Source organism: Sinocyclocheilus rhinocerous, unplaced genomic scaffold, assembly GCF_001515625.1.
Source record: "Sinocyclocheilus rhinocerous isolate Xijiao unplaced genomic scaffold, SAMN03320098_v1.1 scaffold606, whole genome shotgun sequence".
Taxonomy (NCBI): Eukaryota; Metazoa; Chordata; class Actinopteri; order Cypriniformes; family Cyprinidae; genus Sinocyclocheilus; species Sinocyclocheilus rhinocerous.
In genome coordinates this window covers 909,320-921,186 of record NW_015661919.1, presented here as the reverse complement: position 1 = coordinate 921,186, position 11,867 = coordinate 909,320, and the positions used below count along the sequence as shown (strand labels likewise).

The 11,867-nt window shown below is 34.6% G+C and overlaps 4 gene segments (V, D, J or C); all 4 read left to right on the top strand.

Annotated features, from left to right (window-relative positions):
* Positions 1 to 3,025: 3,025 nt before the first annotated feature.
* Positions 3,026 to 3,913, top strand: LOC107726908 (T-cell receptor alpha chain V region CTL-F3-like). The segment is given in 3 exon segments: positions 3,026 to 3,065; positions 3,158 to 3,459; positions 3,902 to 3,913. Coding segments are annotated over 3 exon segments (354 nt in total).
* Positions 3,914 to 4,114: 201 nt separating this feature from the next.
* LOC107726907 (T-cell receptor alpha chain V region RL-5-like) lies at positions 4,115 to 4,737 on the top strand. The segment is given in 2 exon segments: positions 4,115 to 4,184; positions 4,424 to 4,737. Coding segments are annotated over 2 exon segments (354 nt in total).
* A 3,365-nt stretch (positions 4,738 to 8,102) lies between these two features.
* On the top strand, positions 8,103 to 8,602 carry LOC107726906 (T-cell receptor alpha chain V region RL-5-like). The segment is given in 2 exon segments: positions 8,103 to 8,142; positions 8,289 to 8,602. Coding segments are annotated over 2 exon segments (354 nt in total).
* Positions 8,603 to 9,193: 591 nt separating this feature from the next.
* Positions 9,194 to 9,648, top strand: LOC107726905 (T-cell receptor alpha chain V region RL-5-like). The segment is given in 2 exon segments: positions 9,194 to 9,233; positions 9,305 to 9,648. Coding segments are annotated over 2 exon segments (384 nt in total).
* The last annotated feature ends 2,219 nt before the right edge of the window (positions 9,649 to 11,867 follow it).

Sequence of the window (11,867 nt, the reverse complement as noted above, 5' to 3'; positions counted from 1 at the left end):
GGATTTCCTAAATTATTGCTTTGGACTTGGAACATGAATTAGCATACTAAATGTCTTAATGAAAAATGTAACATTGCAGAAAGGGTTAGGTGATAATCAGTGTTGGGAAGGTTACTTTGGAAATGTAATAGGTTACAGATTACAAGTTGCCCTACTTAAAATGTAATAAGTAGTGTAACTTTTCAATTACTTTATTAAAATAATGTAACTGATTACATTTGATTACTTTTTGATTACTTTTCTAAATTTCTAATGTTTTCAACTGTTTATCATTTTCAAACATGTAAACCAGGCACGGTAAACCTTACAGTAGTACTCAACACTGATTACTGTCACACTTTCGAAATCCTTCATCACTTGAATTAAGATTATATTTCAGTTTTAAAGTAGACATAGGATGCAAAATTCACTTTTACATGGTGTTTGCATATAAATGTATCTTAGCAGTGTGTGGACACAACCACCCTACAATGATAAAAATCCATTCACTCCTTTTTTTTTAATCCCCCAAAATCCTAAACAGTCTCAATTATCAAGCCATTTTGAGTTTGGAGTGAATACCAACACTCTCTTCCACCTTCAATACCACGACTGAGGTGAGACCCTTGAGCAAGGCACCAAACCCCCAACTACATATTTAAAATCATATCATGAAATATTTGATCAGCTATGCTATGATACTGTTTTTGGAATCAAATCTTTACATAGCTATGACAGTAAACACTGGAATCTAACAATGCCTTGGAAAAAAACAGTTAATCTTTAAAAAATGAAGCATAGCTATACATAAACCCATATAGGAAATAAAAGAGTTATCGAATAAGCATGTTCTAAACTCCTGAAACGTTGGTGTTTCATATTTTAGAGCAGTCACTGCAATTTATGGAAGAACTCAATTAAATCTGTATGTGGGAGTGTGTGTGAAAAAAGCAGATGTAACCCCCTTTGTAATCCTTAACATTTTCGTAAGTAACTGTAATTTAATTACACATTTTTTTTCAGTAACTGTAACTGATTACAATAACTTTTATTTTGTAATTAAATTACGTAATTCCGTTACATGTAACTAGTTACTCCCCAACCCTGGTGATAATTAAAAATGTCATTAGCATGAAAAACAACCTGTGTATGTGTGATTAGTGTGTGATGTCACTAACCACACCCACTTCTACATTCATTCAAACTGCAGTGTCAGTGAATTGTATCTTCTTCTTCATTCACATGAAATATATGAATTCCCTAAAGTGCGTCATTGCAGTGTCTCTTATTCCTGCAAACATGATTTGGCTTAAAACAAAATAAATTACTCGGAATATTAACATGGACAGATGTCGACTGCTGATTCTCATGACAGGTACTTTTTTAAGTGTCATTTATATACACACACTACCGTTCAAAAGATTTTTTTTTTTTTTTTTTTTGAAAGAGATAATAATTAATTTATCAAAGATCAAAAGTGACAGTAAGGACATTTATAATGTTACAATAGACTTCTATGTCAAATAACTGCTGTTTCTTGAGCACCAAATCAGCATAATAATTTCTGAAGTGTCATGTAGCATTGAAGCCTGGAACTTTCATTGTAATTTTGATCATTCTATTATCATTCTAAAGCTAAATTCATTTTTGTAGGTGTATTTGCTGACAGCATTGTGCCAAAAGAAGAGGGTACAAATAAAACCAGGAGAGATGGAGAGTCTGTCACACTGAGCTGCACATATATAAGCAAAAATAATGTTTTGCTTTACTGGTATAGACAGTATCCTAATAGAGAACCTCAGTATTTGTTGTTTAAAAGTTCTCGCTCGTCTGTTGAAGGGAATGTATCTGACAGACACTTTAAGATAACTACATCGCCTACATCCACTTCACTCACCATTAAAAATGTGAATCTATCAGATTCAGCTCTCTATTACTGTGCTCTAAAAGTAGGAGCCCAGTGTTTTTGTAAAGCGCTTTACAAAAACACACACAGCGAGTCTATATTGGTATCGTCAATATCCCCGATTGGCTCCTGAATTTCTTTTAGTCACTCTACATGCTACTGGAAAAGTTTTACAGAAGTCTAAAGTTGTGGAACTAGATCCTCGATTCTCTGGAAAACTGAAAAAAGAGAAAACCCACACGTATCTGGAGATCTCCTCTGCTAAAGTGACAGACTCTGCTCTGTACTACTGTGCCCTGGAGCCCACAGTGACAGGAAAACAAACTACATTGTACAAAAACCTTTCGTACACAGAGGGTAAAGCATACCACAATCAACTGCACCACAGTCAATCAGCAGAAATATGGGAAATAAAATAAATACATAAAAATAAAATGCAACCTAATGTTTCTGATGTACAGTCCCAATTTTGTTTGGTTGCTTGGATTTTGTATGTGCGGATGGGTTTTAAAGCTGAGACTGCTTGTGTTGAAAAGCAACCATTCCACAAGACTACTAAATCAACACATACTGGGGTTAGGTAATAACTGTAAAAAAAAAAAGCTCTATGATTTGTAAGCTATATATGTTACCTAACTCCAAAATCCTAATTTAACCTAATTAAGAAAAAATAAGTGACAATAGTAACAGTTAGTATTCCTTCAATGAGATTAGATTGCCATCTGGTGGGCTGGTAAGATAGGAGCTTTTAATGATTAACTTAAACGTTTTTTTTTTCTTTTCTTCTTCTTCTTTTCTTTGTTTAATCGGGAAAAACTTGTTTCTGATTTCAAAAGTAGTCCGACTGATTCCTAGCTGGTGAATTTTGCTCTTTCAAGAGATAAAATGTTATTGTAACTATAAGTTTTAATGTACCTTATATTGTTTTAGCTTTAGGTATAGAGCATTTATCAATCAATCTAGCTAAACCAAACATGACAAAAATCATTCCACAAGTGTTTCTGGTTTTGTGTATAATCATTTCTGATATTTATAAAAGAATTATGTTAAGAGGCGGAGCTTAACACAGGCCTGTAGGACACAGACTCATTCAGTGATCAGCATCACAGATGACTGAGGCGAGCAAGCAGCCTGTTCATCATGTTCACTTGTGTGCTTATACTGCTGTCTTTAACTCAAGGTAAAATCTTACATGTAGCTACTCATTACATTACAATATTCTCATTTTAAATATGCTCAACAATCCTTATATAAGTTTTTTTTTTTTTGTAGGTAACAGAGCTAAAGATGTCATCACCCCATACAGTGATGAAGCATTTGCCACTGAGACTGAGAGTGTGAAACTCTCTTGTAACTACACTGGTTCTGTTGATAGTCTTCACTGGTATCGGCAATATGCAGGTTCACCACCACAGTTCCTCATTCTGGATTACTATGGAACAACTACTCATGCTAATCCTCCAGTTTCTGGAATATCCATCAGTCACAGAAAAGAAGAGAACAGTGTGGATCTGATCATCTCCTCTGCTGCAGTATCAGACTCTGCTCTCTACTACTGTGCCCTGCAGCCCACAGTCACGGGAAACACTCTACACACCATACAAAAACCTGAAACACTATTAAATTGCAAATTTACAGTGATGTCTATCCATCAGGCATATGAAGGCATATATTCAGAATATATAATTGTGCTCTCAAATTGCAATTTGTTTATGAATTACTCTGAGTTTGTATTCAAAATACAGATCCATTCATCATTGTTAAAAATGAAATGATTTGACAAGATGAATTGCTAGTTATGGAAGATAACACTATTCTGATGCAAACTATTATGGATTCCATTCACAGTCTTCTTAAAATCTATGTAATATAGTGTACATTTGGGAAATCAATCCTGAAAAGTTTTCATAAATTCCTGTCCACTGTACAGTAGTTGGAGCAATTTTGCACATTTTAGTCTCCATTTTGAATGCACCAGTTCTATGATACATGTATATGTTTGTCATCTGCCACTAGGGGGTGAAGTAACTCTGAGCTTTATATAATAGATCAAGTACAAAAGAGCAAAAGAAAATCATATTAATTGACAGTCAACACAGTTTCTAGGGGAAAGACAGAAGGTGGTCTAAATATCAGAAACCACACCCACATTTATAGACATATTAGCTGCACAAATGACTCTCCATTACATTCATGCATTTAACTTAAAATCATTAAGTATATATTAATAAGCCTAGTTTATTTAATACATTTCTCACCATGGAGAGATGTGTTCTACTGATTCTTATAACAGTACCAGGTAAAGTGCATTTCACTAGACTAGAACAGACTGAGGATTCAAAGTGTTAATTATGTACATATTTATTTAATTGATAGTGTTATTAAATTGAATTAGATTAATTAATAATTAAATTAGGTGGCTGATATTCTATATTTCATAGCATAATAAATGTTATAATGCATAGCACTGTTACTGTAACAACAGACAGAACAGGGGTTAAATTCAACTTTTATGAAGAATAATTAATTCTCTTGCAGGTGTATTTGCTGACAGCATTGAACCAAAAGACAAGGACAATATAATCAGGAGAGAAGGAGAGTCTGTGACACTGAGCTGCACATATGATACAAGCAGCAACAATATTTTCCTTTACTGGTACAGACAATATCCAAACAGAGAACCTCAGTATTTACTGTATAAAGGTGCTCGATCTTTGAGCAGCTATCAGAATATACCAGACCCTCGGTTTCAGTCAATTACATCTGAATCATCCACTAAACTCACTATTGACAGTGTAACTCTGTCAGATTCAGCTCTCTATTACTGTGCTCTAAGAGTTGGAGCCCAGTGATACAAAATGCCTGAGAGGCTTTACAAAAACTCACACACAAAATAATTGCTTTGAACTGTATTTGATCAACTGAAAATCAAACCACACCTGTACTTTATGTAAGCCACAAAGTCTCTGTGAATAACAGGATATGGTAACACCTGCCAAAACTTAACTGAGATAAATGAAATTAAGGATAAAAGTTTACTTAATTATTATGACCGTTCATGCTGTGATCATCAGTGTTCATGCTGATGATTTATAAATTATAAACAGCTCATTCATTTGACTTTACCGGACACATTAATGTTTTTTTTAGTGGCACTTTTGCAAATGTCACCTCAACGGTCCAAACTAAGGTGTTGTTTGAAGAAGGAGATCAATTAAATTTATACATATATAATAAAAAACACTTAAACATCACCCTTAAAGCATATTCTTTAAATATGAAGACTGTATCTTTAAGGGAAGGTGCTAGCTTGAGACATGCTCTGCTAGACAATGAATGAATCTTACTTCAGTAACAGTCTGTTCTGCAGATGAGCTAAAACTTCATCCTGAAAAATGATGCTTTTTGTTTACCTCTGTTCTTTAACATGTAAGTATATTCTATCCCAATGTGTCAGGTTTATAATATTTTTTGTTTGCTATTCTGTTATGGCATGTTAATATTTAAAGGGGTCATATGATGCGATTTCTTGTTTTCCTTTGTTTTTGGAGTGTTAAAAGCCATTCGTGCATAAAGAAGATCCGTAAAGTCACAAAGATTCAAGTTTCAAACCCAAACAGATATACTTTATAAAAGTGAATTCTAACTCTTAACTGGACTTAACATCTCAGCTTTTAGGAAAGACAGAGAAGGTGGTCTAAATAAACCACACACACACTAGGGCTTCACAGTAGGCTACAGTCATACATTTACCTTTAAACTTCAGTTCATATAACAAACTACACTGTACAATAACTAAGACAGACCACAAATTTAATCACTGTCAAGCACTTACTATAACAACCACAAAATGCCTGAAAGCTTTACAAAAACTCATATATAGTTTTTGCCTTTAAAAAAATAGATCAAATAAGAATTAAACCACAGTTATATCTTGTGCAAACCACAACGCTTCTTTCACAAACACAATATTGTAACACCTGCTGGAAGAAAAGAACAGTGGAGGAAACTGTAAAAGATTACAATTTCAATAATTGTTTTTGTCATAGTAAACCTTCCCACAAGAGAGCATCTGAAAATAAAGTTTTCCATGCTAAAATCACTATGTAAGCTATGTGTTTCCGTTTTTTTTTAAGGAATAGTTTACTCAAGAATGAAAATTTGTCCAAACAGCTGATAAAAACATCACAATAATACACAAGTAATCCATGCGACTCCAGTTTGTCAATTAATGTCATATGAGGCCAAAAGCTGCGTGTTCATAATATACAGTTTTAATGCTGTGTAATTCATCTATATCTTTAATGACTTGAGGGTGAGTACATTTTCAGCTCATTTAAATTTTTAGGTGAACTATTGCATTAATTCTATCAGTAGTAGGTCTACGCTAATGGATCTTGCATGGATTTTTACTCTTGCATGTGGCACTCTTGCAAATGACAATCACTCCAGTCCAAAATGAGATCCGGTCCAGAAAGAGGAAATAAAACTTCTTCTAGTCTTGTAACTACTCTTCAGCATATACTCTACAGTAGTATCGCCAATATCCCAGACAAGCTTCTAAATATCTTTTAGTCATTCTACATTCTATTGGGAAAGTTTCACAAAGGTCAGAAATTGTGGATCAAGATCCTTGATTCTCTGGCAAACTGAATGACAAGAAATCCCATGTGGATCTGGAGATCTCCTCTGTCAAAGTGACATACTTTGCCATGTGACCAGAAAACAAACTTCATTGTAAAATAACTGTAAAAATGTAAATAAAATAAGATAGATCACAAATTGCATCACTGTCAAGCACTTACTATAACAATCAGAGGCGTCTTTCATATCATCTGCAAATAGGACTGCAAACATGATGCAATTATGTGTTAAGACTTAAGTTGCCAATTAACGTCAGTCCTGCAAACCAAATGGTTGTTACACAGATTTGTATTTGAAGTGCAAGTGCATCTGTTTTCCCAGACATAAAGTGGAGGTGAATTGTCCTTATTAAAGACTCCCTTGAGGGGTGTCATAAGCTTTAACTCATGTATTAGGATACCTGAAACAAACATTAATTTAAACAGCTCTACAACAGTACTTTTCACCTGTGTATTATTCATGTTCACTCTACTCTATACTGTAGCTCAGTCTATGGTTTTTAATGCTGTTTTAAATGTGTGTAAACATACCTGGCAATAAAGCTCATTCTGATTCTGATTCTGATTCTGAATGATATTGCATGCATGAAGTGTTGTTTGTTTACATCACGTTGGGTCTCTCATTATGAAAACAATATGTTTGGGATACCACGATCAAAACTTAGCATATAGACAGTTTGATGTTGAATATTCATGCAAATTATGGTGAAAAACAAACTATTTGTGTGTTAAAATAACCTTTGTGTGTTCAAATGTAAAGAAATGTTTGTATTACTTCACTGGCTATCGGAGCGAACCAACCCCGTGACGTCACACGCGGTGGTACTGCAAGATGGCGGCGCCCTTGCTCCAAAAGCTATAACAAAACATCCTTTTTTCTTTAAAATGGTTACATTAATCATGTTTGTTATATATTTTTTTTATCAAAGTGGAAATCACTTAACTAAATAATGTTAACTTAACTGACTGCTTCACTTCCACTTTAAGGGTTGGAGTTTGCTTGAGACTGCATCTGTTTGACAAGGAAAGAATGCAAATTTTAGTTGAAGAACAGCTTGTTCTGAACTAAAACTTCATTCTTATAATCAACATGTTGCTCTGCTTAACTGGTTTGTTTTGTTCTCTTATATTTAAGTATTCCATTTATTTGTCTTTTCTATTACTTTGTTTACTTGAGATTATTAAGCGTGGAGTTTTGACATCATATTTGTGTTTTTGTCCACAAAGAAGAACTTGCTGATTTTTAGCTTCCAAAATGCTAATGGTACTTTTCCTTACACATATACAGACGGCAGAATAATCAAAGATATTATAAGCACAAAGAGACAGCAACTCTGACCTCTATATAACAGATCACGTGCAAAAGATAAATAAGAAATTATATTAACTGACAGTTATCTCAGTTCCTACTGTGGAAAAACAGAAGGTTGCCTACAGTAAATATCAGAAACCACACCCACATTTACAGACATTATAGCTGCACAAATGACTCTCCATTACATTCATACATTTACCTTCAACTTATAATCATTAAAGCATATTTATAGACCTAGTTTATTAGTACATTTCTCACAATGGAGAGATGTGTTCTACTGATTCTTATAACAGTACCAGGTAAAGTGCACTTTAAATATTAGCACTAGACTAAAATAGATATAAAAATATTTAATTCATAGATGTTGAACTACAATGCTGACATCATATATTGATATAAAGGAGTTTGATTAAACTTTTATGAAATATAATTAATTCTTTTGCAGGTGCATTTGCAGACCGCATTGAACCAAAAGACAAGGATGATATAATCAGGAGAGAAGGAGAGTCTGTGACACTGAGCTGCACATATGATACAAGCAGCAATTATGCTATGCTTTACTGGTACGGACAGTTTCCAAACAGAGAACCTCAATATTTACTGCGTAAAGGTGCTCGATCATGGAGCTACAGTGAGGATATACCAGACACTCGGTTTCAGTCAATTACATCTGAATCATCCACTGAACTCACTATTGACAGTGTAACTCTGTCAGATTCAACACTCTATTACTGTGCTCTAGCAGTTGGATCCCAGTGATACAAAATGCCTCAGAGGCTTTACAAAAACTCACACATAAAATAACTGCTTTGAACCGTATTTGATCAAGTGAAAGTCAAACCACAGTTGTACTTTACGTGAGCCACAAAACCTCTGTGAATAAAAGGATATGGTAACACCTGCTTTAACTTAATAGATGAAGGAAATTAAGCATAAAAGTTTCATTAAGCAATTATTACTTTGAAAAAGTGAATGCTTTGTTCATGCTAGTGATTCAGTAACTCATTTATTTAGCTGACTTTGCCTGTCAATGTGAGTCAGATTTTCTTCACTGCTAAACTGACAGACTCTGCTCTGTATGTGCTCTGACGCCCACAATGATAGGAAACTGAATAAAACTGTGTAAAAACACATCATACCTCTGTTAAGTAACTGAAAATTTGAGAAATGGCATTACTTTGAAAGATAACAAATTCAAGCAGATTTAGGTATCAATCCATCATATATGTCAATTTCTGTGCTTTATAAGAGGGTTATGCCAAAAGGCGGAGCTTAACACCAGCTTGTGAAACAGATTAGTTCAGTGATAATCAGCATCACAGATCACTGATGCAAGCAGCAATTACCATCATGTTCACTTGTGTACTTATACTGCTGACTTTAACTCAAGGTAAAATCTTACATGTATCATTACATAACAATATCTCATTTTAAACATGCTTAAATAAGCTTTTGTTGTAGGTAACAGAGCTAAAGATGTCATCACCCCATACAGTGATGAAGCATTTGCCACTGAGACTGAGAGTGTGAAACTCTCTTGTAACTACACTGGTTCTGTTGATAGTCTTCACTGGTATCGGCAATATGCAGGTTCACCACCACAGTTCCTCATTCTGGATTACTATGGAGCAACTACTCATGCTAATCCTCCAGTTTCTGGAATATCCATCAGTCACAGAAAAGAAGAGAACAGTGTGGATCTGATCATCTCCTCTGCTGCAGTATCAGACTCTGCTCTCTACTACTGTGCTTTGAGGCCCACAGTCACAGGAAACACTCTACACACCATACAAGAACCTGACTGACTCTATAGTCTAAAAATGAGATGTCAAAAACAACAAACATCATAAATGTTACATTCTAATTCATATTTAACTATACATTTTCTGGCTGGTTAGTATTTCTATGTTTTGATTTAGTAAAGTCTCATTATTGAATGAGATCATTGCTGGAGTATCACTATATAACTATGTTCTTAGGTGTTTCGTCATATTTGAAAACATATCAATAAATAAAGTCAACATTTATCATCCTTTATATTTTTCAGATTCACAAATGTATCATCCTGGTTAGACTCAGATGTTGTCAATGGGAGCATAAATGTTTGTCACACCACCACTGGGGGGTGCTGTGTACATTAAAATATTTCAGAGAGGACAAATTTCATGCTGCAAGCACAAACCTCACTATCAAATATTGAATATTTAAACTCTACCAAAAAGGCTCTACTTGGTTTAGCTTTAAATGATCCTCATATTAACATAATAAACATAGTCACAGTCGCACTTGCTGATAAAACTGAATTAGTAGAGGGAGATACTTATTGAACAAGAGGTAGAATTTTTAAGATATTCATACACTGAAGGTACAATCATCTCAGCTTTTAATAATGGAAAACAAAGAAGGAGGTCTAAATAAGCCACACCCACACTGCAACTTCACAACAAGATACTACAATCACACAATTACCTTTAAACTTCAGTTTATAAAGCCTACAGCATGAAGTTAGTAAATCTTGGAGAGATGGAGAGATGTTTTCTTCTGATTCTAATATCCACTCCAGGTATAAAACATGTAATCTGAGCAGACTCAAAAATAATGTACATTAAAATGTTTTGGCCATGCAAACATTTTTTAATGTTACCCTATTACTATAACGACATCACATTTGTTGAAGAAACTGTTTTTATTATTTTAATTTTAATTTTAAAATGTTATGAAATTTTGGGCAAGCCAGCTGACCTGTTGTGAAATCTCTCCAATTCTCTTGCAGGTATTTTATCTGACAGCATTCAACCGAAAGACAAGGAAACTACTATTTACAGAACAGAAGAAGAGCGTGTAACACTGAGCTGCACTTATGATACAGGCAGCAATTATGTCTATCTCTACTGGTACAGACAGTATCCTAATAGAGAACCAGAATATTTACTGTATAAAGGTGCCCGGACATGGAGCAGTCATGGAAATATACCAGACACTCGGTTTCAGTCGATTACATCAGAAACATCCACTGAATTCACTATTAAGAGTGTAACTCTGTCAGATTCAGCTCTCTATTATTGTGCTCTAAGAGTAGCAGCCCAGTGATACAAAATGCCTGAGAAGCTTTACAAAAACTCACATGTAGTTTTTGCCTTTAAAAATATTATCAAATAAAAATTAAGCCACAATCATATTTTGCGTAAAACCACAACACTTCACAAACACAATACTGTAACACCTGCTGGAAGAAAAAAAAATGTGTGCTTAGGTGGAAAGTATACAGGAAGATGATAATTCATTGTTTTTGTCATGCCATAATAAACCTTCCTACAAAATAAACTCTGAAAATATTGTTTTCAATGGGGGGATAAAACATTTTTTAATTCTGTCAGCAGTATGTCTAAACTGACTAAAAGTAAGAGACCAAAATATAGAACAACAAATGTTTCCATGTCTCTTTAATACATTCTGTCTGCAACAAACATCAGGCTATTAGTGGTACTACAGTAAAACTCCTGACCTGCATGTTAATATCTGTCATCTAGGCTGCAAATGCTATTTTATCTATTATAGACTGCAACATAAAGGAGAGGAGTTAATCTGAGACGTCCTCCTTTACGTGCCAAAGAGTGAATTATTCAAGCCTCAAGAGTGTGACAGAAATGTTACGCCCCTTACCATATGGTGATGCCCTGTCCGGCCGGAGCGTAACATAAAACCATGTCTGCATTTGTGATCGGAGAAATGCCAAACAACAAGCGCTACTCTACACTGCCCAAAAAAACTCGCGATTGAATCGTCAGTGGCAAATTCTTTAAATATAAAAAACGTACTTACAGTCTGTGAGTCAGAACAGCCGGCATTGTAGTCTACTCTACCAGGATCAGGAAACAGTCCTCCATAAAATGCGCTGCACACATCTGAATATTTGGGTTGAACTGTTCTGGAACAGTGTTGTAAATACAACTTAACCACTGATTTCTAGTCATGTCCTCTTTTGGAAGGCCAAACAAAGTAATTTCGCTTTCACAACGAAACA